This window comes from Lithobates pipiens, unplaced genomic scaffold (genome assembly GCF_037356315.1).
Source record: "Lithobates pipiens isolate NorthernLeopardFrog02 unplaced genomic scaffold, aLitPip1_a1.2 Scaffold_22, whole genome shotgun sequence".
NCBI classification, from domain to species: domain Eukaryota; kingdom Metazoa; phylum Chordata; class Amphibia; order Anura; family Ranidae; genus Lithobates; species Lithobates pipiens.
In genome coordinates this window covers 310,100,921-310,128,356 of record NW_027507784.1, presented here as the reverse complement: position 1 = coordinate 310,128,356, position 27,436 = coordinate 310,100,921, and the positions used below count along the sequence as shown (strand labels likewise).

Sequence of the window (27,436 nt, the reverse complement as noted above, 5' to 3'; positions counted from 1 at the left end):
AGACTAGTTAGAGATACAGAATCATAAGACAGAAGATTAGTATATGTGCTCTGACTCAGTCTTGTGACATGTCAAGAAGATAATCCAACAGATCTTTGTCTCACGATACCTTCAGCCCTGCGGTTATGCCGAGGAACGTAGCTGAACTGGATGTCGATCTGACGGTTCTGCCTGGCCTCTGCGCGGTTCTTGCTGTGACAGGTGGTCTTGTGGGCCTTGTAGTCTATCTCAGAACGGAATGCGTGTGTGAACTGCTCTGTGTTGCACCGACCCTCTTCACACAGGAAATGACTTTCACGGAAGTGTTCCCGGAGAAAATTGTACTCGCTGCAGGAAAAAGGATAGTTTCAATTTTACGTCTAGCCAAAAGTTTTTTTTTTTGCCGCAGACAGAGAAACAGGTAGACCTTTTTCAGGTGTGTATTGCAATGACCAAACCATTTCCCTTCCATGCGACACCAAGACAAGAAATCAACTCCCCCCCCCCCCCATTTTGGATAGAACAAAGGGACGGTTATAACTCCTGTCAAATGTTTTTTTTCGCCATCTGTGTCCCATTGCAGAGATTTCCCTTCACTTTCTGTCTCAACCAAACAGGAAGTGAAAGGAAATCCCAGTAAAACAAGGGCATTTCTTGGGGACCATCAGGTCACCAGAACCAGTGTACCCATTGAAAATTTTCCCTTCTATTACTTTTCTGGGGACAACCCAAAATGTAGGATTTCCTTTTACTTTCAAGGATAATGGTAGTAAACAGGACCAATAGAGAGGGGGGAATCTCCTTAATGGGAGCACAGACAGCAAAAAAAAAAAAAAAAAAAAAAGTATAACTAAAAAGGCAAAACTTCTTCTAACAGAAGATTCTTTAATTATAAAATGAGCTTCTGTTCTACTAAAAACACAGTTCTTCCTTTAAACATTTCATACAACTAGTTTTTTTTTTTTATTCTAAAGCATAAAAGGTTTTTTTTTTAAAAGGTAAAAAAAAACATCACCAATCAGAAAAGGACAAAATAAATAAATGCACATTTTATTGTAGGTAAACGTTTTTTTATTTTAGGAGCCCGGAAAGCATTTCACAAGCAATCAGCAATTTGCAAAACATTCAGTGGAGCCCAAAAAGGAGCCATGTAGGGTCTTTTAGACCCTGCAGGTCTCATTAAAGAGAACCTGTCACCTTAAAGTCCCCTATGTGTTATAAAAACAAAAAACAAAAAAAAAAAAAAAACATGAAAGCAAAAAAATAAATAAATTAAAGTTACACCCAAGCACTTAAAATCCCCCAAAAACAAATTTGATGTGCCTCCAACCCCACATGCACGCACAAAAGCAAAACACTTGCGTTGGGGGCACCTACACGTGAAAACGTAATTTGAGATACACATTACAGATCAACGCGCAATAATTCTTGCACAAGACCTCCTTCATAACACTAAACTGATGACTCATAGCGTTTGAAGCATCAACTATAGAAAATATAGCGTCCCGAAGTTGGTTACCATTTCACGGGCGCACACATATTTTGAGTATTTACTCAGTGCAGCCTTGTCTTAAAAAAAAAAAAAAAAATAAACACACAAACACACACACACACACACACACACCTAAGGCGTTAAAATTACCGTATTTATCGGCGTATAAACACACACTTTTTTCCCCTTAAAATCAGGGGAAAATTGTAGGTGCGTGTTATACGCCGATCCCCCGCCGATTGTGAGCCTGTGTGTGGCTTACGGCTGCCTTCGGCTGAAAGCCGCCGAGAGCGGCCAAAGGCGGTTCTGTATCACGGCAGCGCCATTTTTAAATGGCAAGGCTGAAAAAGACCCTGACAGGGCTGCATATGGACACTAAGAAGGCTGCATTGATGGGCATTTAAATGTAAGTTTTTATCCTTAAAATTCCCACCTAAACTTGGGGTGCATGTTATACGCTAATACGGTACTTTGCGCTGGCCATAAATGGCTCAAATTTCGTTGATTTCTGCTGAATTGGAAGTATTGGAGCTGTGGTCCTGCAAACACCACTTGGGTGGTCAAGTCAATTTAAAAGTCCATTGAGCAATGCAAAAGGTTATCGGATGAAAAGTAATCGCTTCTGATGCAGTCACTTTTCAGGTATTCAGGCAGCTGTAGGTGTCAAGGCTGGATGAACACAATAGCTGGCAGTGAAGAGTCCCTCCAGCAACAGCTGTTAGTCTGGGTGGGGGAAAACTACAGATTTTTTTTCCTGTTCGGCCGGTGGTCTGAAAGAGAAAAACGAGCCATGTATGGCTACATTACAGTGAAAGTAAGCCCACCAATTTAAGGCCTTGTTCACACCTTGTGCATGAAAACTGATGGGAAAAAAAAAAAAACACACAGATTTCACTTGTAGAGACATCATTTTACATCAGTTTTCAGTTATGTGCCCTGTTCACACCAATGTTGTTGTCATGTCTGTTTTTTCATGTGCAAAAAACAAAACAAAAACTGCATATATGTTGCAGATTCCTGCGCAGAAAAAAAAAAATCTGCACATTGTGGTGTGAACAGGGCACATAGAACAATTGTTTTTTTTTGGTGCCCTTGCAGAACGCATGCAGAAAAACAGACATGTCTGTACCATGGTGTGAACAAGGCCTGTTTCCCAAAACAGGCTCGCTCACACCACGGCGCAGAGACGTTAATTTTTTGCATGCATTCTGCAAGGGTACAAAAAAATAAAATAAAAAAACGTTCTTTATGTGCCCTGCTCACACCACACTTCAGATTTTTTTTTCTGTGCAGAAATCTGCAATGTGTATGCAGTTTTCTGCATGGGAAAAAAGCTGACATGACAGCAACAATAGCGTGAACAGGGCACATAACTGACAAGCATGAAAACTGAGGTAAACTGATGTGAAACTGATGTAACCTTAGGTCTCTGCATGTAAAATCAGTATTCATGTAGGTATGGTGTTGAACGAGCCCTTAAATTCAAGGCATGCTATGAATGAGAATGGTCACATTTGCTTTTGCCCTGAACTGAAATGTCAAGCCATCGAATGACTGGTGTCATAACTGAGCACGTGTGCAGACAATGGAAACTACAGATTAAACAGAGGCTAAAATGGCAACTTGCTTGGTTGTAAAGGATTTAGTTCTGTTTTAAAAAGGAGAAAATTTCACCACCTCAAAACCGGGCGCGTTCACCCCCTTCCTGCCCAGGCCACTTTTCAGTTTAAAGTGTTGTCGCACTTTGAATGACAACTGCGTTCATGTACCCATATGAAAGAGCAAACATTTTGAAAATAAATAAATAAAAGTTTCTCTTAGTTTCTGTTATCAAATTTTGCAAACAGGTAATTTTTCTTCACTGATCGGTGCTCATAGGCTGCACTGATGAGGAGGCACTGATCAGTGTAGATTATTAACAGTGCAGATGTCCCCTTTCACAATTGTTGGTTAGGGGCGAGGCTTGCCAACTACGCGGATGGCCGCATAATCCCGTAGCTCCGCTCTTCACCCGGCTATAGGCGGCTCTATAGAGCAGCGAACAGGGTCCAACACACCCGAGAATCTCCATCAAGGACTGGACACCTGAGGGGAGCAAGGTCGAAGCAGAGCAAGCAGCTGAAACTTCCCCAGAAGCTCACAAAGGTCTTCACCTCAGTGAGAACGAGCAGCAGCCAAGATGGAGCCGGCAGCTTACACGGGGACGCTGCCCCCACCCCCCAGGCTGGCCATCACAGTCCATAGCAGCCTGAATTCTCCATACCAACAGCAGCAAATCGTGAATACTCCGCTCCCTGCTTACCTTCCACAGTTTCCCCTGTAAAATCAAAGCCAAGGAGGGAAGAGGAGATACCCTAGCAGCCTCACAATCTCTCCTTCACTCTGCCTTCTTCTGACACTCAGCACTCTCTATCCATTGACCATTTCCCTGCCTCTGAGCAGACGATGGAAAGTATGCCGATTTCTCTGAAACAGACTCTGTACTTAGACCCCTCAGCTACTGTATCATCCCTGGCTAATATGGTGCAACAACAGACCAACGTCTCCACCATGCTGAAAATAAGGTCTCTGGTCTTCACTGCCCACAATGAACTGGTAGGCAAATGCACAGAACATGAGGATGAACGACAATTAACTGCTTCAGCCCCAGAAGATTCTACCCCCTTCCTGACCAGAGCACTTTTTGCAATTTAGCGCTGCATCATTTTAACTGACAATTGTGTGAACGTACGGCATTGCACCCTAACAAAATTGATGTCCTCCCCCCCCCACAGATAGAGCTTTCTTTTGGTGGTATTTGATCACCTCTGCGGTTTTTATTTTTTGCGCTATAAAACAAAGAAAAAGCGTCAATTTTGAAAAAAAAAAAAAAATAAGCATTTTTTGTTATAAAAAATATCCCCCAAAAATATATATTAAAAAATATATATATTTTTCCTCAGTTTAGGCAGATACGTATTCTTTTACATATTTTTTGAAGAAAAAAAAAAAGCATGCCCCCTAGTGGCCACAGGGAGAAGCGATGTTACATAACGTTGCTTCTCCCAGCCGTACCATTCTGCGTCGGCATGTGGTTAATTAACCTTTAAGCGGACTTTCAGTTTTTTTTTTAACTTACATCTAATAAATCTACCCTTGATGTTTTAACTTTGGATAGCAAAAAAAAATTTTTCTGCCAGTAAATACCTTATAGTCCACTTCCTGTTTCTTGTCTGGTCATTAGCCTAGGCTTATGACATCATACACAGCTCTCTCTCTCTCTCTCTCTCACTCACTCTGGTGAGAGTTTGCCAGGAAGGGAGAGGGAGTAGTCATAAGAGGGCCAATGAGAGCTGTAGAGCTGCGAGATGTAGGTGTGCCTCTGTAAATCCAGGAACCGAACAGGCAGCAGTTTCAGCTGCCCACAGTTAAAATGGCTGTAGCCAGACCTAGTGGAGGTAAATTTCTGTAGCATATTTGGCAAGTACAGAATATATAAAATATGCAAAGTGGTTGGAGGGAAGCTTCAGAATTTCAAAGATGTTTTTATTACAAATTATGCGAGCAGACTGCAGTTCCTCTTTATAAAGCGGAGTTTCAGGCTTTTTATGTTTATTAATAGTCAGCAGCTACAAAAAGTGTAGTTGCTGACTCTTAATAAACAGACACTTACCTGTTCCATGGCCCAGCGATGCGGCCAAACAGAGAGTCGCTCCTCTCCTCCGCCGGCGCCTCCATTGCCACTCTGGGCACCCGGCCGTGACAGCTTTTGGCTTCACGGCCGGGCATGCACGACGCATGTGAGAGTCGCGCTACAGGCTCCCGGAGTGAACGGGCAATCTCCTGGGACCTGTCACGTGTACCAGGAGATCGCCTAGAGGGAGAAAGGAGGAGTCGCCTTGGCGGTCCCTGGGCGGAAGGAGGAAGTGGGACAGAAGTCCCCCTCCTAACGAAGCCCCCACCCCCCAAAAAAATGACATGCCAAATGTGGCATGTAAGGGGGCGAGGAGTGCTTAAAGTGGAAGCTCCATTTTTGGGTGGAACTCCGCTTTAAACTGGCAGACCTTAAGGACCAGTCCCGCCGGAAAGTCATCAAATTTTCGCAACATACCAGAGTTAGTACAGCAACCTGAACTGGCGATTCCTACAATCCATGATGCGTACCCTAGTACCGGACAGACTTAGAATATGATAGAGCACACAGGCTACCGAAAACGTCCTCACCTCCCTGCAGAGAAACCTCATGATGTGCTAGCATCCATTTTTAGAACGCAAAAGTGATGCTTGCCGCAAAACGTGCCAGAATTCTACCAGAATCCCTTTCAACGGTATTGCCCTCTATGCAGACCTATCCAAGGCGACCATGGAGAACCACAGCCAATTATCCACTATCACAAAGGCACTCCAAAACCATCACATACCCTACAAATGGGTATTTCCCACTAAGCTGCTGGTCATTCACCAAGGCAATACTCATGCTGTGCGCACGCTCTCTGCTGGCCTCCAGCTAAGGTCATGGAGAATAATACCTGAAGAAAGTCAGAGACCACACTTGTTGGTTACCGGCTCCATCCTCACGTTGTAACAGTGTGATGAAAGGAATGCTGCAAACCAGACACAGCTGATAACATGGTAAAGAGCTGCTGCGATTGCTTTGTTACCCCGATCTGTGATCAGCCATGTCTGAATGGCACAAATCGATCACAGAGCATGCCTGGTTGCGGTCCTGGGAGGATGACAACAGACGCCCTACTAGTATTGGCTAACCGCGCTGTAGCCGTCATTCGACTATAGATCGGTTGGAAAGTAAAAGGACAACATGAGGAATACCAGGGAATTTGAGATAGTTAATATAAATGCTCAGACCACAACAGCCTAGATAGTAAACGCTCTGTGATAGTACGATACTGTCCACCACAAACTATGAAGGGTTGGTCTAATTTCTGGTTGTAATTTATATGCTTAATTTACGGACACCAACCTATAGTATTCCTGGGCCCCCTCAGAGTCACAGAAGTGGCAGAAGTAATGGTCCCTGCGTAAATGTTTGAGCAACTCGTCGTTGTCGAGATATCGTTCATCACAGAATTTGCAGAGAGGATGACCACGATGGGATGTGTCCTCCGGGTCACCGTGGATACGATGGCGAGCCAGATCCTTGCGGCTGTACCACTTCCTCTCATAGGTAAAATTCTGAAACAAAAAGACTGTTCAAGCAAACCAGACCAGGACTTTATACAGTGCAAAAAACACTGGCTTGTTTATATGGAGCAATCACATTATGGACTCTTCATTATTAATGCATTCAGGGCCAGTTCACACTATGCAGTCCAGAGCGTTTTCTCTCTGCATCAAAAGCGAATGGAAAGTTGTTTATATGGGTTTCAATGGCATAGTTCACACCAGTGCTTGCAGTTCCAGGGGGAAAAAAAAAAAAAAGTAGAATATGCTGCATTTTTCCTGCACTGGAACACTGTACAGGCATACCCCACTTTTAAGTACACAATGGGGTTTATTTACTAAAGCTGGAAAGTGCAAAATCAGGCTCACTTCTGCATAGAAACCAATAAGCTTCCAGGTTTTATTAGCAACGCTTAACTAAACAAGCTGGTGTTAGAAGCTCATTGGTTTCTATGCAGAAGTGAGCCTGCTTTTGCACTTCACAGCTTTAGTAAATAAACCCCATTATGTACTTAAAAGTGGGATATGCCTGTAAATTGCATAAAAAACACACTGGAACGCACATGTTCTTTATGGCTAGGGAAAAAAAAAATGCACTGGACTGCATCAAAAAAAAAAATGCATGCATGCAGAAAAGCATCTGGAATGTATCCAGACTGGGTTTCTGTGGTGTGAACTGGCACTAAAAATATTTTCAATAAAGCTACATTCTCACTACAGGTTTTAATTTATGTTAAAAGCAGAGCTAAACTCTTCTGGGCAAACTGGACCATTTTCAGACCCACCATTACCCTTTTAATAATTCCAGCATACAAAGCTGACAAAAAACTTCCCAAATAAGTTTACTGTACCACTCTACAGCTACTGGCACTGGAGTACAGCCAACTGTGGTGGGCAACGTGGATGCTTATAAATACAATCAGGACCAACTAATCAATGCTTCTGCATGAACACAGACTCCTCTCTTTCAGAGTGACCACACGTCCCCATCACAGCTGTTCTCCAATGCCAGTAGCTGCTGGGAGGCTGAAGCTGCTATCAGCTTTTCCTGCGACTTTGCTGCCCTTACCTTTAAATAATTCACGCATAGCTTACAGCAGAACAACTCATGATATTTTCTCATATGTTGCTCTAGGTCAGCAAAGGTGTGGAAAGGTCTGTCAGGGCACAGCCAACATTCATGTTGCAGCAGCCACCTGCGGAAACAGATACAAGAGATGAGGCGAGACATGCGGTGGAAAAAGGCAGATCACAAAAAAGAAACAAAAAATAAAAATAGAAAAAAACTTTGTGCGTTACCTGTAGAGAGAAAATACTTTGCCATCACTGAAGTATATATCATATTTCTTGTCACTCTGCATCTGGGTGGTGTTGATACTGGAAAAAGGAGACACCTTTTTAACAAAAACCACCTGAAAAACAAAAAAAGACCAAAAAACATTTATATGAAGAAAAATGTCTGTAATAAATAGCTGAAAAACACAGTGGAGAAACACTCATGGTCAATATATTCAGTCACACAGATTTACCAAGCGTATAAGCTTATGTCATTTTTCAGTGATGCTTTAACATTATATATCCCATGATGCATTGGGAATATTAGATGTGGTTCCATCTACAGCTGCCATGGCATCCAATACATGACTGGACCTGCCATGACTTGACTCAACCCAGTAAAAAAAACTAAAACCATGACCCATGCATGACAGTGGAATCCAACTGGTTGTCATTGGCAACATATCCACTTTTCATTTCATTCCATTTCCATACAACAAAATTTTATTGTAAATAAAAAAGAGCAAAGTATAAAAACCAATAACAAGTCCTTTTCACTAATGTGACAGCAGGAAACCGCTAAACTGCAGGCAGATAAAAAAAAAAAAAAAAAAAAATATAGAAAGCCATTCTCTTAACTCGTAGGGAATGCTTAAAAGAAAAGTATGGCCTAAGCTTTTTTGGTCATACTTCTGTTCTGGATCATAGCAGTTCCCTTACGTTTGCTCTCCTAGGATGCTGAGAGCCAAAGCCAGCTGTGCCCGCCCCCTCACCAGCCTGGTGCACTAGTGAGCAATGGAGGAGCAGAAAGGAGAGCAGCGACTGACAGTCACCACACTCCACCCTGAGCAACCAGAACCGAGCGATCAATAGTCATGTGATCAGTTATTGGGCTTAGAGCCAGCAGGGGACAGCTGTAGCCTCACACAGATGCTGCAGCATGGAGGTGTGTATGCAGGTTTTTTTTTTTTTATATACCCATACATCTCTCAAACAACTTCAGACTGCTTGCGTTTCAGTCATTCGTCCAAGGGCGCATAGTACGGATGCACCGAAATTTCGTCCGCCTAAATATATCGGCCAAAAATGGCCCTTTCGGAAAAAAGCCGAAAGAGAATTTTCACCGATACTGGCGCCAAAAATGGGACGGGGCCTGCTGGGATTGGCACCGCCCATCACAGGGGTGTCATTCCGTCTTTAGTCTCTCCTCCTCCCCTCCCTCCTCACCTATGCTGCAGGCAACCGTGGGGTCTCGCTGTAAAGTCCCCCTCTCCCCAGCGGTGCCTGCATATGGCTCCTCAGCCGATGTGTAAATCGGCTGTGCAGGGGCTCGGGGCACGCGGTTTACTATGAAAGTGAAAGCAAGGGAGAGGCGTCTAGCAGTGTGTGCCAATTTTTAAAGACTACCTCTATCATAGAGAGATAGATAGATATCTATCTATCTATCTATCTCTATCATAGAGAGATTGTGTGTGTGTGTGTGTGTGTGTGTGTGTGTGTGTGTGTGTGTGTGTGTGTGTGTGTGTGTGTGTGTGTGTGTGTGTGTGTTTATATGCACTGGTGAGGCACAGGTAGGCTACATGACGGGCACTGGTAAGCTGCTGGGCACAGTGAGGCTGCATATGATGGGCACTGGTGAGGCTGCATTGATCTCCTGTAACACGTCCCCAGTCTCTGACCATCTCCTGTAGAACGTCCCCAGTCTCTGACCATCTCCTGTATAAAAATATTTTTTAAAAACAGTAAATTTCGGTATCGGTGCCATTTCGGTTTTCGGGATCAAGGAAGATTTTCGGTTTCAGTTTCTGCACCAAAAAACCCATTCGGTGCATCCCTAGCGCATAGTGCCACAAACGTTAGTATAACCTAAAGTGGTTGTAAAGAAACATTAATTACTGTGTATATCTCCGTTTTAGATCCCTGTTCAGTACAGTGTGTGTTTTACTAAATTATAATGCTAAATACCTTCTATGCAAAGCCCTGCTGTGCCGTCATGTGACCTCCCTTTGCTTTCCTTCCTGATGCCAGTACAGTGGGAGGGGCTGAGATTCCCCTATGATGACTGCAAGCTGGCAGAAGGAGGTCATGTGTCTGCACAGCAGGGCTCTGCAAACAAGGTATTTAGCATTATAATTTTAGGAAAACACACCGTACTGAACAGTGATGTAAAACAGAGAGGATTAAAGTAATTAATATAAGTTTCTCTACTTTATAAGCACTGGATCAGCTACAGGCAGTAGAATTACGCAGGCATGAGAGGAGAGAGAGGAGATCGGCTCACACACAGACTACAGAACTGACAGGGAGAGAGGGAGGGGGAGATGCAGAGACACTGAGGAGATAGCTGGATGATGGAGGCCACAATAAACCGACCACACTATCAGAGATCAGCAGCCATGATAAATGTGGTCAGTTTACAGAAGGGAAAACAGGAACAGACAGGATCAGCCACGTATTGTACAACATAGAAAGGGACAATTGATATGACAAAAGCACTGTGCTATATCTTGTGCCTTAAAAAGGGACAGAAGCCTTAAAAATGGATTGGCTGCTAGAGCACCCTCATTATTGGTATTTGTCCTTCCTTATAAATAAGCCAGTCCGTTTGCTGGGCCCTGTGGCTGCTCCATTTATTGCTTCCTCAGTTGTGCAGTAGTCAGTTCTTCAAGGATCAATATCATAAACATTCAGAATAAATATTACAAGTACTGAATATCTGACACTGGCTGGTGCAGCAACTGTGTTACTGCTAAGTCTAATGCCGCGTACACACGATCAGATTGTCCGGCGACTTAGTCCGCCGAAACGCATTTCAGCGGACAATTCGATTGTGTGTGGTGTGGCAGCACGCAGGTAAAATCACCTGGTTGTATTCAGGATGGGAAATATGTGTGTCCTAGATTCAGGCTTTATGCAGACTTTTACAATTAGAGGGGAAGAGTTAATGAGCCCAGCTGTAGTAAGTGGGCTCATTAAGACCTCTACAAAAAAACCCCAGCATGCATAGGGAGATGCTCCATCCTGGAACCAGTTTTGTGTGTGTAGACTGGGGAGTCTGAGATCTGTTCTGTGCGGTGAGTTAACGCCTGTGTGGCAAACCCCTACAATAGGGACAGGGATTGGGGCAGCACAAGGCTGCACCCAGTTGTTAGACAGGGAGTCTACGTGTGTAGTTAGAGGTCAAGCTGACCAGGATTTATTTTCTTGTTTTATTTTGTTTGGCTGTTATATGTATCACTGCATGTAGCTTAAATAAACCGGATCTTTTGTTTTTGCACCTACACCGCTGTCTGCTGTGCCTGACTTTGTGTTGTGAACCCATCCAGGGGGTCACACACACCCGCTACCGAGCGAACCCCCTCACAGTTGGTGGAGAATTTTGGCAGTTTTTTTTTTCAATTTTTTTTTTTAAAAGGCCAGCATGGAGGAGATACTGAGACAGCTGGTTCTAGCAAATGCAAATCAGCAGCAAACAAATGCGGCTTTACAAAAGAGCCTTGCAGCTCAACAACAAGCCCAGCAGCAGGCAAATGCAAATCAGCAGCAGACAAATGCAACTTTGCAGCAGAGTTTGGAAGCTCAGCAACAAGCCCAGCAGCGATCTGAAGCCCGCTTCATAGACCTGTTGCAGAAGCAAGAGCAGAATTTTCAACAGCAAATAGAGACATTGATACAGCAACGTCCGCAGACCAATGAAGCAAGTGGGTACAATAATACCGCATCCTTTGGTGTGAGCCGTTTACTGACAAAAATGACTGGAGATGATGATCCGGAGGTGTTTTTGACCACATTTGAAAGGACTGCTGAAAGGGAAAAGTGGCCTAAGGAGCAATGGGCTGGACTGGTGGCCCCTCTGTTAACTGGGGAATCGCAGAAAGCTTATTATGACCTAGAGCCTGACCAAGCAAAAGACTATGTGGTGCTAAAAGCAGAAATATTGGCACGGCTGGGTGTCACCCTGGCAGTCCGGGCTCAGCGTGTGCATAACTGGACTTTTCAGGTTGGAAAACCTCCCAGGTCTCAAATGTATGATCTCATTCACCTGAGCAGGAAGTGGCTGCAGCCAGAGATTTTGACCGCACCAAACATTGTGGAACGTGTGGTTATGGATCGTTTCCTGAGAGCTCTTCCTACTGCCATCCAAAAATGGGTAAGCCATGGAGATCCAGAAAATGCAGATAAACTTGTGGATCTGGTTGAGAGGTACTTGGCTACAGAGAACTTGACCACCTCTTCCAGGGACTCACGGACTTTCCCCCCTAAGACCAGATCATCCCCAGTGGCGGGTAAGATGACTCCAAGGGGTGAGGGTGGAGAGAGTGAGAGAGTGGGAGTTCTACCTAAGGTCTGGCGGGAGCAGCCCAGGAAGCCCATGCTGCAAGAGGCAGCGAAAAAAATTATTTGCTACCGCTGCCGGCAAGAGGGACATATTGCAGCCAATTGCCCAGTTGTGGATGAGCCTATGCAATGTGACTTTATAAGGGAGAGACGTCAGTCGCTGTTTGCGACAGTTGCATGCACGGCCATTCGGGGACCTGAGAAACATTTATGTAAAATGTGTATTAATGGTAGACATGTTGATGTGTTGCTAGATTCAGGTAGCCTGGTAACATTGATAAAAGCTGAATTAGTTACTACAGAGGTCTCTGGGAAGAACAGGGTGGCTGTTATTTGTGTGCATGGGGACACCCGAGAGTATCCTGTAACTTCAGTGTTTTTTGAGACCCCCAAAAGGTAACCTCTCTCATCAGGTGGGGTTAGTGTCTCAGTTACCACATGATGCTATTGTGGGAAGGGATTTTCCAAAATTCTGGGAACTCTGGGATTGTCCTGAGGCCCCCATTGGTGCCCCTATAAACCAGGAAGATGACCAGAATTCCTCTGGGAGTGGTGAGGACTCTCCTGAATTTCCCTTGTCGGTATTGGCGGGGGAAACTCGAGAAACTGGGGAGGAGCCAACATCCTCAGATGAAAACATGCCGTCTGTGGAGTTTTCGGATCTTGAGGTTCACAGGGAAAATTTTGCCACAGAACAGTTAAAAGACCCCACCCTAATAAAGGCACGGGAAAATGTGGTGAAAGTAGATGGCAAGTTAGTGAACCCAAATAAGACTTGCCCTTATCCTTACTTCACTATGGAAAGGGACCTGCTATATCGAGTGGCTCAAATACAGAAGAAACCATTGAGCAACTTGTAGTACCCAAACCTTACAGGAAGTTGGTGTTAGAATTGGCTCATGGACACATTCTGGGAGGTCATCTGGGGACAGAGAAAACCAGAGAGAGGGTATTGCAGAGATTCTATTGGCCTGGGGTCATGAAGGAAATAGAAAAGTATTGTTCCTCCTGCCCTGTGTGTCAGAAGTCGGCACCTATGCCACATTTCCGTAACCCACTGGTACCTCTTCCTATCATTGAGGTCCCCTTTGAGAGGATCGCAATGGATTTGCTAGGTCCGATAATGAAGTCTGCTAGGGGGCATCAGTACATTTTGGTTATATTGGACTATGCCACCCGTTATCCGGAAGCAATTCCTCTCCGAAATACCTCGGCCAAAACCATAGCCAAAGAGCTATCCCTTGTTTTTAGCCGCGTGGGTATTTGTAAGGAACTGCTTACGGACCAAGGTACACCCTTTATGTCCCGGGTTATGAAAGAATTATGCAAGTTGTACAAAGTGAAGCAATTGCGTACATCTGTGTATCACCCCCAAACAGATGGGTTGGTTGAAAGATTCAACAAAACCCTAAAACAAATGTTAAAGAAGGTGGTGGATAGAGATGGAAAGAATTGGGATTGTCTAATACCCTATCTGATGTTTGCCATTAGGGAGGTACCCCAATCCTCTACGGGTTTATCACCCTTTGAGTTGCTCTATGGGAGACACCCAAGAGGGCTGCTGGATATCGCCAAGGAAACTTGGGAAAATGAGAGTTCTCCTCACAGGAGTGTGATTGAGCACGTCGCCCTGATGCAAGATAGAATCGCACAGGTAATGCCAATTGTAAAGCAACATTTAACCCAAGCGCAGTTAGCACAGCAGAGAGTGTACAACCGTGGGGCCAAGACACGTACTTTTTCCCCGGGGGATAGGGTCTTGGTGCTAGTCCCTACGGTTGAAAGCAAATTTCTGGCCAAATGGCAAGGTCCATATGAAGTAATTGAAAAAATTAGTGAGGTGAACTACAGGGTTAGACAGCCAGGAAGGCGAAAGCCGGAGCAGATCTATCACGTCAATCTGCTGAAAGCCTGGAGGGATAGGGAATCCCTAGTCGCAGAGACTTTGTCACAAGTACAGCCTGATTGCTAAGTTCCTGAGGTTGGAATAGCAGACACCTTATCGAAACCCCAACAACAGGAGGTTAAAGAGTTTGTACTTCGTAACAAAGAGATTTTCTCTGAGCTTCCGGGACAAACATCTGGCGTAGAGCATGACATTATCACCCCGCCAGGAGAAAGGGTAAAACTAAAACCTTATAGAATACCAGAGGCCCGACGGGAGGCAATACGTGGGGAGGTTCAAAGGATGCTGGAATTGGGTGTGATAGAGGAGTCCCAGAGTGACTGGTCCAGTCCTATTGTACTAGTGCCCAAACCTGATGGGAGCTGGCGGTTTTGTAACGATTTTAGACAATTAAATAAAGTTACAAAATTTGACACCTACCCCATGCCACGTATAGATGAGTTGATTGACCGGCTGGGAACAGCCCGATATATGACAACTCTTGATCTCACCAAAGGGTATTGGCAAATTCCCCTGGCCGAGTCGGCCAAGGAGAAAACTGCGTTTGTAACCCCAGATGGGGCATTCCAATATAAGAGAATGCCGTTTGGGTTACAGAATGCACCGGCAACATTCCAGCGGAAAATGGATAAGATTCTGAGGCCCCATCAGAAATATGCTGCAGCTTACCTGGATGATGTGATTATCCATAGCACAGACTGGGTCTCACATTTGCCAAAAGTACAAGCAGTCCTAGACTCTATCCGGGAAGCTGGGTTTACGGCCAATCCAAAGAAGTGTACCATTGGACAGGAGGAGGCCAAATATCTTGGGTACACTATTGGGAGGGGGGTGATAAAACCCCAAGTCAATAAAGTCGAGGCCATACAGAGTTGGCCACGTCCCAACAGCAAGAAACAGGTACGAGCCTTTCTGGGAATCGCTGGCTATTATCGACGATTCATTCCCCATTTTGCTTCTCAGGCTGTGCCCCTCACCAACCTGACAAAAGGGAAAGAGTCGGTTATGGTTAAATGGTCCCCAGAGGCTGAAGAAGCATTTCAGTCCTTAAAAACAGCCTTATGTAGCCAGCCAGTGTTGTACTCACCTGACTTCTCTAAGGACTTTGTGGTACAAACTGATGCATCAGACGTTGGGTTAGGAGCAGTGTTATCCCAGGTCTGGAGAGGGGAAGAGCACCCAGTCATTTACCTCAGCAGGAAGTTGAAGTCCCATGAGGTAAATTACTCCACGATTGAGAAGGAATGTTTAGCAGTGAAGTGGGCTCTAGATTCCCTTCGGTACTATCTGCTAGGTAGGCACTTTGACCTGGTGACTGATCACGCTCCTTTAAAGTGGATGGCTCAAAACAAGGAGACCAATAGAAGGGTAAATAGGTGGTTCCTGGCCCTACAGGAATTTAACTTTACAGTTAAGCATCGCCCTGGTGTTAAAATGGGGAATGTGGATGCTTTGTCTCGGATACATGCGTGTCTGGCTGCTTGTGTTACAACCCCAAGGTTGAAACAAGAGGGGGGGGTATGTGGCAGCACGCAGGTAAAATCACCTGGTTGTATTCAGGATGGGAAATATGTGTGTCCTAGATTCAGGCTTTATGCAGACTTTTACAATTAGAGGGGAAGAGTTAATGAGCCCAGCTGTAGTAAGTGGGCTCATTAAGACCTCTACAAAAAACCCCAGCATGCATAGGGAGATGCTCCATCCTGGAAGCAGTTTTGTGTGTATAGACTGGGGAGTCTGAGATCTGTTCTGTGCGGTGAGTTAACGCCTGTGTGGCAAACCCCTACAATAGGGACAGGGATTGGGGCAGCACAAGGCTGCACCCAGTTGTTAGACAGGGAGTCTACGTGTGTAGTTAGAGGTCAAGCTGACCAGGATTTATTTTCTTGTTTTATTTTGTTTGGCTGTTATATGTATCACTGCATGTAGCTTAAATAAACCGGATCTTTTGTTTTTTGCACCTACACCGCTGTCTGCTGTGCCTGACTTTGTGTTGTGAACCCATCCAGGGGGTCACACACACCCGCTACCGAGCGAACCCCCTCACAGTGGGCTTCAGCGGACTTTTCCAGCATGAAGTCCGGCGGACTAAGAAAGTATTTTTGCACTCCAATCTTCCCGTCAGACTTGGGTTTCAGCGGACAATACGTTCATCAGTATGCTAGTACGGCGGACTAAGAATGACGCATGCTCAGAAGCAAGTACGAAAAAGGAGGCTATTGAACTTCTTTTCTAGTCCCGTCGTACGTGCTGTACGTCATCGCGCTAGCAAACGCCGGACTTTGTGTGTCCGTGTGTGGCCAAGTCCGTTCGGTAGAAAAATCTGGCGGATAGTCCGGCCGACTGTTTGCCGGACTAAGTACGCCGGACAATTTGCGCGTGTGTACGCGGCATAAGGAATGATTCAAACCAAATGCACTGCTATTTTTTTTTCAGTAGGACATCTTACACGGACATGCTACTTTAACCACTTTCAGACCGGACCAATTTGCTGATCAAAGACCAGACCACTTTTTGCGATTCGGCACTGCGTCGCTTTAACTGACAATTGCGCGGTCGTTCCGACGTGGCTCCCAAACAAAATGGACGTCCTTTTTTTCTCACAAATAGAGCTTTCTTTTGGTGGTATTTGATCACCCCTGCGGTTTTTATTTTTTGCGCTAGAAACAAAAATAGAGCGACAATTTTGAAAAAAAACGCATTATTTTTTACTTTTTGTTATAATAAATATCCCCCAAAAATTCTACATATTTTTGGTTAAAAAAAAAAAAAAAAAAAAAATCGCAATAAGCGATTATTGATTGGTTTGCGCAAAAGTTATAGCGTTTACAAAATAGGGATAGTTTTATAGCATTTTTATTAATAATTTTTTATTATTTTTTTTTACTAGTAATGGCGGCGATCAGCGATTTTTATTGTGACTGCGACATTGTGGGGGACCCATCGGACATTTTTGACACATTTTTGGGACCATTGTCATTTATACAGTAATCACTGCTATATAAATGCAGTGATTCCTGTGTAAATGACACTGGCAGTGAAGGGGTTAACCAGTGGGTGGCAGTGTAGGGGTTAAGTGTTCCTAGGGGTGTGTTACTAACTGTGGGGGGGTTGGGCTTTCATTTAGTGAACACTGATCTCTGCTCCAATCACATGGAGCAGAGATCAGCGTCACTAGTTGCTAGGCAGAATGGAGAAATGCTGTTTACAACGGCATTTCTTCATTTGGCCGCTCCGTGAGACGATCGCGGGTATGCCCGTGGCGATAGAGTCCGGACTCACGGGGACCAGCGCTCCCGACGGCGCGCTCCTGATGGCAGGGCAGCAAATTTAAAGGGACGTACATGTACGCCCATTTGCCTGCCCGTGCCATTCTGTCGACGTACATCGTCGTGCGCTGGTCGGCAAGTGGTTAAAAAGAAAAGTCCTGCGGGTTTCATTCTTTCACCCTAGCAGGGTGAAGTGGAACTGAATAGAATCTTTGCAAAAACACAAAGCCACAGAAATTAATGTCATTGGGCTTATGCCTTCATGCACACTGCAGCTTCTAAACTGACCTTTTTGGGGCTTATGGCATTTTTTGCCTAAGCCCCTGAATGCACCTCAATAAACAGCCTATGGGGTTTGATTTACTAAAACTGAAGAGTGCAAAATCTCGTGCAGGTCTGCATGGTAGCCAATCAGCTTTTAGCTTCAGCTTGTTCAATTAAAGTGATTGTTTTTGATTTTAACAACAAGGCTTGGTTTTAACCCTTTCTTTGCCGCTAGCGTGGGGGGGGGGGGGCTAGCGGCGAAATGCTTATAAATGTGAAAGCCATCTAACGGAAGGGGATTGATCCCCTCTGTTTTTTTTTTTTTTTTTTAGGGAATAAGATTGGTGGTAGGCAGGTGTAAAAGGACACAAATCTGTTTACATCTGCCGTTTCATAGAGATGAATGGAGGGTTTGATTGAGTTGGACCGATTGTTTGAAAGGGGCCTTTCACACTAATGCAGCGCAGTGCACCTGTGTCTTTCCTGCGGATTAGCTACACTTTGCCAGTGCACTGAGGCATAGACTATTATATTCTGCAGGTGTGGTGCACGTTCTGAAAGCTCACCAAACCCGCAGGTAATAACAGAAGTCTATGCCTCAGTGCAGGTAACCGGATCAGTTTGAAAGCAGCCCAGTAACCACTGCCTAGATATGCCCATATACACACTGCAAACTGACCTTTAATAACAGTCTTCCATTCAGGTATCGCTTGCTGTTGCTGTCCCTGGCAGAGTGCATTTGGTATCACTCCGCCTGTGGCAAGAGACGGCACTATACAGGAAGCATCAGCTTATACAGCTCTGCTCCACAATTCCTTGCTTTGCCGGCTTCATTAACAACACAGATGTTCTGGGATGGCGGGTCTGTAACACGTGATCTGGGCTTGCCAATCTGCCATCGCACAGGAGGTCGTGGGCCACATCAGAGGGCTTCGCAGGCCACATGTGGCCCCCGGGCCATTGGTTGGGCACCCCTGCTCTAGGAAGACGAATACTCCTCCCTTGCAGCGAGTCTGTGCCCAAACTGGGTTAATGGCTACTTTATATCTAGATGACTTGGTGAAGCACTTTTACATACCCAATCCACTGCTTCCGCAGGCCCCTCCAAGCTGCTAGACTGGTCTCTGCAGCCTCTACTTTTCTATCCAACGGCAATCTAAAGTCCTTTCATGTCATCAAAACCCACATCCCTGCATTGGCTATGAGAGATTGCCAAGAGACATTCCATTGCTAGAGCATGGGCGAGCAAAGGATCATGTAAGTGACATACTTTCACCATTCCCTAGACAGAAGCAAGCAGTTAACTGAGGAAAATCAGAGCCCTGCCAGATCATTTTTCATACAAATACATAGTACAGCAGGAACAGAACTTTGAATTATTGGGGTAACAAACATTTTAAGCTGGTCATTCGAACCTAAAAAAAGAGAAATCCATAAATTCTCCCATAGATGGTAAACAGCGTACAGGTAGTCCCCGAGTTACAAACATACGACTCCTACTTACAAAACGGAGGAAGACAACCGGAAGTGAGAGGAAATCTACCCCTAGGAAGGGAAATTCACTCCTGTAAGAGTTATTATGGGAAAAAGGTGTATCCACTGAAGCTTTATCACCAATCCTTGTTTCCACAACCACCCAAAATTTTCAAATTGTCACAGGGACAGAAAGCGAGAGGTGAAATCTTCTGACCAGGGGGCACAGACCGCAAACAAACCTTACAGGTGTGTTCACTGTTCCCTATGCCATCCCAAAAAACTACATTTTTTTTGGGCTGGCTGGAGTTACACTTAAATGGGTTGTAAAGGTAAATGTTTTTTCACCTTAATGCATTAAGGTGAAAAAACATCTCACACTGCCGGCGCCCCCAGTCCCCCCGTTTTACTTACCTGACCCCTCGAAAATCCCGCGCTCGCCCCCGCCGTCCTCTTCGCCGCTCAGCCTGGCCGCTGATTGGATGGATTGAAAGCAGCGCAGCCATTGGCTCGCGCTGCTGTCAATCACATCCAATGACGCAGCGCGCCGGGGGGCGGGGCCTTGTGATACAGCGAGCGGCTATAGCCGCCGGCTGTATCACGGGAGCGCGCCCGCAGTGCTTCTCACCAATGCGAGGGAGCTCGCATTAACGTGAGAAGCACCTGCGGGAGGAAGCAGAGACAGCCGCCGAGGGACCCCAGAAGAGCAGGTTCGGGGCCACTCTGTGCAAAACGAGCTGCACAGTGGAGGTAAGTATGACATGTTTGTTATTTAAAAAAAATAAAAATTTTTACTTTACAACCCCTTTAACAGCTTAAAGGAGACTGCCCCATGTACATATACTGCAGCAGGGCGATCCTTTAGCGCGAAATCACATAACAGTACATAATTCCTTTTGGGCCGCGCATGTGCGCCGCCAGCGACCTGCTCCTGCTGTGATTGGACACAGTGGGAGCCAATTAGTGGCTCCGGTGGACTCGATGTCCACCAGGACCCACCAATAGTTCCAAGGCAGGTAGAATGCCGATCTACCTATGTAAACAAGGCAGACTGCCATTCTGGGACAAGAGAAGTCAAAGATCTTGTGTTTCTCTTGTGTCTCCTTACAGTACAAGCATACACCCCCCCCCCCCCCCCACAGTTACAAATCACTCCCTAGGGACACATTTATCCCTCTGATTGCCCCTGATGTTAACTCCTACCAGTGTCAGTGCATATTTTTTTTAGCACTAAGTGTCATTAAAGCCCCATACACACTATCAGTTTTTCTGCTGAGTTTTTCCTTCAGGTTTACCAAAACCATGTAATAGAAGGGCCTGCCTGATTGCATACACATTGAAACTCCTAAGGTTTGATCTTATATTATATGGTTTTGGTAAATCTGAAGGAAAAACTCAGCAGAAAAACTGATAGTGTGTATGGGGCTTTAGTGTCAGATTTGTCTTCCGCAGTACCGCTATAAGTTGCTGATCGCCACCATTACTAGTAAAAAACATTAAAAATTTCATAAAATATCCTATAATTTGTAGATGCTATATACGTTTTGGGCAAACCAATCAATATACGCTTATTGGGATTTCTGTACCAAGAACATGTTGCAGAATACATATTGACCTAAACTGATGAAGAAATTTAAAGCCGCGGGGAGGAGCCGAGAGAGCCGCCGGGGGACCCCAGAAGAGCAGGTTCAGAGCCACTCTGTAAAATGAGCTACACAGTGGAGGTAAGTATGATAGGTTTCTTTTTTTAAATAATAAAAACGAACCCTTACAATCACTTTAAACAACGTCCTGTGTATGTGAAACCCAAGGTGTCTTCTTATTACAATAAAGAAAAGATCCTCCTTTTCACACAGCTTCTTATTCAGGTTGGATCTTTATTCACAAAAGTGATTATTTACTAAACAATCTGCAAAGTTGGTAACGAAGTAGGGAGATCGTGAAGTTTGGCAACAATTCTAATGCCGCGTACACACGTAGCCGACTATCCGGCGGACTTAGTCCAACAGACTTCCTGCCGGACTGTCCACCGGACTTTCTGAACGGGCTACTTGCCCACACATGGCACTTTTTCGGTGGACTAATACGGCGTAATAAGTCCGCCGTACTTTTGAAATGAACGGACTCGCCCACACACGCAGAGGAAAGACCGCTCATTTTGAGCACGTCTCCAGGTAGGCGGGGCCCACGAAGGAGACGTAGCTAGCCCCGCCACCTGGTATGGACTTAAAGGGGAACCCCAACGCCGAAAAAAATAAATAAATCGGTGTGGGGGTTCCCCCAGGTCCACATCAGACCCTTGTCCGAGCACGCTACCTGGCCGGTCAGGAAAGGGGGGGGGGCGAGCGAGGTGAATGGGTAGGGGTACATTGTACCCCATACTCATTCACATAGGGTGGGGGGCCGGTATCCGGGGGCCCCCTTATTAAAGGGGGCTTCCGGTTTCCGATAAGCCCCCCGCCCGCAGACACCGAAAACCAACGGCCAGGGTTGTCGGGAAGAGGCCCTTGTCCTCATCAACATGGGGACAAGGTGCTTTGGGGTGGAGGGTCCACATTGCTAACCTTCTCTGTTGATGATGCTTATTCCATAACTTTCTCTTCAACACTATTAGTCACCAACACGAAACAAGTTTAGGACACAAGAGGTTCTGACATTTTCTGGCACTAATTTTCAGCACTCTTCTTCTGGGTCTCAGACTCAAAAATACCAATGTCAGGCTCCACCAGGCCTCTAGCATCTTCAGCAGAAGGTAAAGCAGCTGGTAGTACTTTTCTCATGAAGAGTATGATGACATGGCCTCTATATATCTGACTAGATGGGCAAAGGTCAGAACACCACACTGTTACCAGCAACAAGGTCATGTGTAGAAGTGGGATGGACCGATGTAACATTGCTATGGCTTGACAAATAATGGAAGCCCTGGCCAGTTACATTGCATTCTCAATTTTGAATGGCAGTGCAGCAGCCTGTAAAAAAAAAACAAATTGGGACATCACCTCTTGTATAGTGAAAATAAAACTTATACCATGTCTTTAGAAAATAAATGCCACACCTTTTTTTATCTCAATGACAGCCAAGCCCTGTGCAAAGCACTGAATCATCCTTCTCCAGGGCATGACGTCACGCTGACATTCCTATATACTTGATCATACGGGTACATATCCTAGAAACACAACATTCAAACACAGGACCAAATTCTGACAGAAAATTCAACTGGAGCATTGATAAGCCTCACTTAAAGTTAACCTGTTATTAAAATATATCTAAATGAAAAAGTTATGAAACCCTCCATGTGAAACCGATGTAGCAGCATACCTTAGCTCCTGCATTTCTGTGTGCATTTTGTTGACAGCCTGTCATTTCTTTTATATTCAGCCTGTATAGACTTTCTTTCTCTCTCTCTCCCCCATTGCTGACAGTAGGTGGCTCCACCCCCTTGTCAGCACCCCTGGGCCACCCTTAAATGTGTGCTTCAGCCAGGACTACATCCCGATAGGCTGGCAGCTCTCAGTTCATAGCCAAGCCTCCAGTGGCTTTTCCAAGACAATGTTTTTAACAAAAGATAATCAGCGATGCTGTGAAGATTGGAATGTAACAAGGTGGATAAAAAAAAAAAAAAAAAAAGGAAAATCTGATTTTTATGTAAATCTGATTTTTTTTTTTTGTTTCTAATCAAATTTATTTTAATAAAATGCTTTGGAGTAAAAATCTAAAAGATTTTTTTTCGATTTAAGGTACATTAATAACTTTTTTTTAGTCAGCATGAAATGGAGCTTAAAGCGGAGTTCCACCCAAAAGTGGAACTTCCGCTCATTTGTCTCCTCTCCCCCTACGGTGCCACAATTGGCATCTTTGACAGGTATCCTTTTCCCACTTCCGGGAGTCTGGGCCACTCCGCGATTCCGCCGCAGGGCTCTCTCCTCCACACCCGGGCCAGTAGGAGAGAGGAGCGGGGCCTCCCACATGCGCAGTAGGTTTCCCGGCGTGAAGCCGTAAGGCTACACTGCCGGGTACCCTTACCAGCAATGGTGGCAGCAGCACCCGACAGCTAATGAAAACATCTGCTGCGGTGCCAACAGTTTTAATTACTGTATGTAGCATGAGGCTGTGTATTCTACACTATTTACATTTTGGTAAACTCATTCAATTAATCCAAGCTCCGAAAGCTGAGATAACAACATGTAATGGCAATGTTATTGTTTAAATTAAAGAATTTGAGTAGTTCCCTAACTATGTGTGATTAACATAAAATTAGTTCGGACATCGCCGTTTTACTAACATGACAGATTATTTTTCTAAATAGGAAACCTTCATTTAGTTTTCCAATATTAAAGCCTAACTACCAGCAAAAATAAGTCCTTACAAATAAAGGGCACCTGTCATTTCAGATCCATCATGGCAGCACCCGTTAGCGAGCATCCACTCACCTACTGCCGACACGTCCCTCATCTTGTTGTGACACTGCCGCATCACCAGCCATACCATTAAAGTGAATGGGACTGGCGGTGAGTCAACAGCAGGTCAGAAGGAGGAGCCACTGCGGGACAGAGATGACAGTTGCTGTTTAAAAATTATGATTTTAATCAAGTTGATTTAAATCAAGCCTTTTTACTACCGATTTAAAATGGACTTGATTTAAATCACAACCAATATGGAATGTTAGTTCCCTGAACTACCTGTTCAAGTAGTGATCAGCTCACACATATTCAACCACGAGTTTAAAGCCTGAGCGATCCTGCCAGGAAGCTGTCAAAGTGGACAGACAATCAGAGACGGCAAAGTCAGTCACTGCCCTGCAACCACATATGTACACAGGCAGTGCAGGGAGCTAAAGAGCGATGCATTTTTACAACTTTGACATGATTAAGTATTTTATTAACACACGTTATACTTACCTACTCTGTGCAGTGGTATTGTACAGAGCTGCCATGAACCTCATCTTCTGAGGTCCCCTGCCAGTGCTCCAGGTCATTCCTCTTCTTGGTGCGCCACTATGGGAAGCTGCTTCCTATGGGGGGGGCACATCTGCAGGCTCGCTCTCAAGCCAGACTGTGGGGTTTATTTACTAAAGCTAGAGAAGGCAAAATCAGTCACACTTCTGCAGGGAACCCAATCAAATTCCAGGTTTTATTGCCAAAGCTTAAACAAGCTGAGGTTAGAAGCAGATTGGTTTCTCTGCAGAAGTGTGACTGATCTTGCCTTCTCTAGCTTTAGTAAATAAACCTCACTGTCTGTATTTGATGTCCCCGAACTCACACTGTCTGTGTTCTGGATGTCAAATTGGGTGCAGCTGCTATGACCCAGTAGACATAAATGGGACTCCCTGCAAAGAAAACCTGGGCAAATACAGCCCTTCACACAAACATACATCCAGTACGCTCATGTGAATGAGGCCTTTGTAATTTTTTCATAGTCACATTTATCAACACTTTTTAGAGGTACCTTATCCAATTCTTCTCTGCACACGGCGCAGTACTTCTGTTCACACAGCACCCTCATCTTGGTGGAGCAGCGGTAGCAGATGGGATGGTCACATTTGCCCACAGCGTATACATCCAGCTCTTGACAGCACAACACACAACTTCTCTCCGGATCCAAGGCGTTCGCTGACTTTGATGCCATGGCTGTCTCAAGAGGAACAAATACTGTACTACTAGTCACAATGAAGAAAATACTGATCCAAAGTTATAGTCTTTAAGATACTGCGTGTATATATAAGGTGAGATTAGTGGTTATTGGAAGAACTTGGCTACAACTAGTGGCTGGGAAGACACTGGAAAAGTGAAATGCAGTCAATTCTAGGCAGATAGGATACAGTAAAATAGGAATGGTGCAATACCGAGATCAGTATAAAGTAAAACAAAGTTAGGCTTATTGGGTGAAAAAAAAAAAAGACTGTGTGACTCGAGAGGTATCTAGTGAAGAGTGTGAGCCACAAATAACACCGGACTGGTTATCAAGAATTAATGAAACCTCCAAAAGTATTAAAAAGTTAGATGAAGAATGGTGAAAAGTGACCCTGATGGATATAAAATATCACCCAGGAAAACTTCTTGAGGGGGAAGATCTGAGCAGCAGGGAGTGAGATTATGAGAGCGGATATATAGATATATATTTAAAAAAAAAAAAAAAAAGGTATATAGAGGTGAAATAAAATGTGAGACTGAAATCTAAGTCTAAATATAAGACTGGTGTGATTGAAGGGCAGAAGAGAACAGTGATATTAGGGGGCTGTAAGGGGATTAAATGAAAAATACTGAAGGAATATGAGGATGTGGGGTGTTGGAGTCAGCTAGCAGGGACTGCGTATGTAAAGTGCAGGTTGTGAAACTTTGGCAGAAGGGACAGGGGAGAGCGGAAATTGGGGTGGGAAGGCCCAGAAAGTTGGCTGTTGTATTAAATGATGTCTCTAGTTCCGCACTAACACTAGAGGATTCTGGGAGATCAGGAGTACAGGGAGTAGCACTGGCCCCAGAGGATTCTGGAAGAGCTGAGTACAAGGAACAGGACTGGCCACTAAATTCTAGAAGAGCAGACTTCAAGGAGCAGAACTGGCCACAGAGGATTCTGGGAGATCAGAGTACAGTAAGTAGGGCTGGTCCCAAAGGATTCTGGAAGAGATAAGTACAGGGGGCAGGACTGGCCACTAAGAATTCTGGGAGATGAGTACAGGGACTAGGACAGACCAGAGGATTCTGGGAGATCAGAGTACAGGGAGCGGGATTGGCCCGGGAGGCTTCTGGGAGATCAGAGTACAGGGAGCGGGATTGGCCCGGGAGGCTTCTGGGAGATCAGAGTACAGGGAGCGGGATTGGCCCGGGAGGCTTCTGGGAGATCAGAGTACAGGGAGCGGGATTGGCCCGGGAGGCTTCTGGGAGATCAGAGTACAGGGAGCGGGATTGGCCCGGGAGGCTTCTGGGAGATCAGAGTACAGGGAGCGGGATTGGCCCGGGAGGCTTCTGGGAGATCAGATTACAGGGAGCGGGATTGGCCCGGGAGGCTTCTGGGAGATCAGAGTACAGGGAGCGGGATTGGCCCGGGAGATCAGAGTACAGGGAGCGGGATTGGCCCGGGAGGCTTCTGGGAAAACTGCGGCAAGCTGTAAAGGAATTTTAAAAGGTACTCTAGTACAGAGAGCAGAACTGACAACAAAGGATTGTGGGAGAGACAAGTTCAGGGAGCTGCTTTGGCCGCACAGGATTGTGGGAAAGACGTGGCAGTCAGTAGGTCTCCAGCAGCAGAGGATTGTGGGAGAGAGGTGTACGGGGAACCAGTCAGGCCCCAGAGGATCCCTCAAGCACAGGGAGCAGAACAGGCCGCAGAGGATTGTGGGAGAGCAGAGTACAGGGAGGTCTGGTGGCAAAGGATTGTGGGAGAGCTGTGGTGGGTAGTGGTAGGTCTCTGGCCGCGGAGGATTCTGGGTAAGTTGTTGCGGGCGGTAGGTCTCCGGCCGTAGGGAGTTCTGGAAGCGCTGGGCCGGCTGTGGGAGCCGCAGAGGATTCTGGGAGCTCCGGCGTTGGTGGGACACGGCTGCCGCGGTGGAGTCCCACGATATCACAACCCGCCTTCCCACAGGCGAGCCTAACAGCGAGCACACGATACCGGCTAAGGAAACGTCACCCACCTGCCGCTCCACGCCGGAAGCGCGCCATAGAGTCCAGCGGAATCGGGTACCAGAGCGCCTCTGCAGGCGACGCTCTGTGCGCGCCGGAGGTCTGAACTCGCTTATCTCTGTCAGACTTCAGCTTCGCTCCTCTCACAGGGCGGTGACGCACACACAGCGCAGCGCACTCAGGTGAACGGGGACACTGACACCGGATGTGTTGTCAAAGAGAACCAGTCATGACTGGGTTTATGTGGCAGTATGAGTAATTACAACATGGAGAGGAAGACACAAAAAAATGCAGCAATAAGGAGGAAATGTATGTGTGTGGGAGGGGCTGATAGTTCATGTTTATTTCTATATTTATTAATTTTTTCATCTCTTTCTGGTTGTGCTATGAGGCCCCGTGTGGCAGCGCAGCCCGAATTAGGTTTAGGCTCCTTTCACACTTGTGTGACTTTGGAGATCCGAGTTGCATGACTAGTCGCTCCCCCCCATGATTCCTGATGGTGATCATTCATATCTGTGCAACTTCAAGTGACACCGACATCAAAGTATTCCCTGTACTAACTGATTTGGTCCGACTGATGGGGGTTGAGGTCCATAGACACAAGAATTCCCTGAAATCACGGTAAAGTCGTTCAACTTTCAAGGCGCAGCCGTGTCAAAGGGGC

The 27,436-nt window shown here is 45.5% G+C and overlaps 1 protein-coding gene across 1 annotated transcript in view; it reads right to left on the bottom strand.

The window, feature by feature from the left end:
* The window catches only part of ZNF598 (zinc finger protein 598, E3 ubiquitin ligase), a 41,332-nt gene extending 14,460 nt beyond the window's left edge, over window positions 1-26,872 (bottom strand). The window contains exons 1-6 of the mRNA XM_077449373.1: window positions 26,784-26,872; window positions 24,602-24,783; window positions 7,931-8,043; window positions 7,701-7,827; window positions 6,432-6,643; window positions 110-327 (exon numbers count right to left, since the gene is read on the bottom strand). Of these exons, the coding sequence (XP_077305499.1) occupies window positions 110-327; window positions 6,432-6,643; window positions 7,701-7,827; window positions 7,931-8,043; window positions 24,602-24,783; window positions 26,784-26,811 (880 nt within the window). The 5' untranslated portion in view covers window positions 26,812-26,872. The remainder of the gene's footprint in view (window positions 1-109; window positions 328-6,431; window positions 6,644-7,700; window positions 7,828-7,930; window positions 8,044-24,601; window positions 24,784-26,783) is intronic.
* Between the last annotated feature and the right edge of the window lie 564 nt (window positions 26,873-27,436).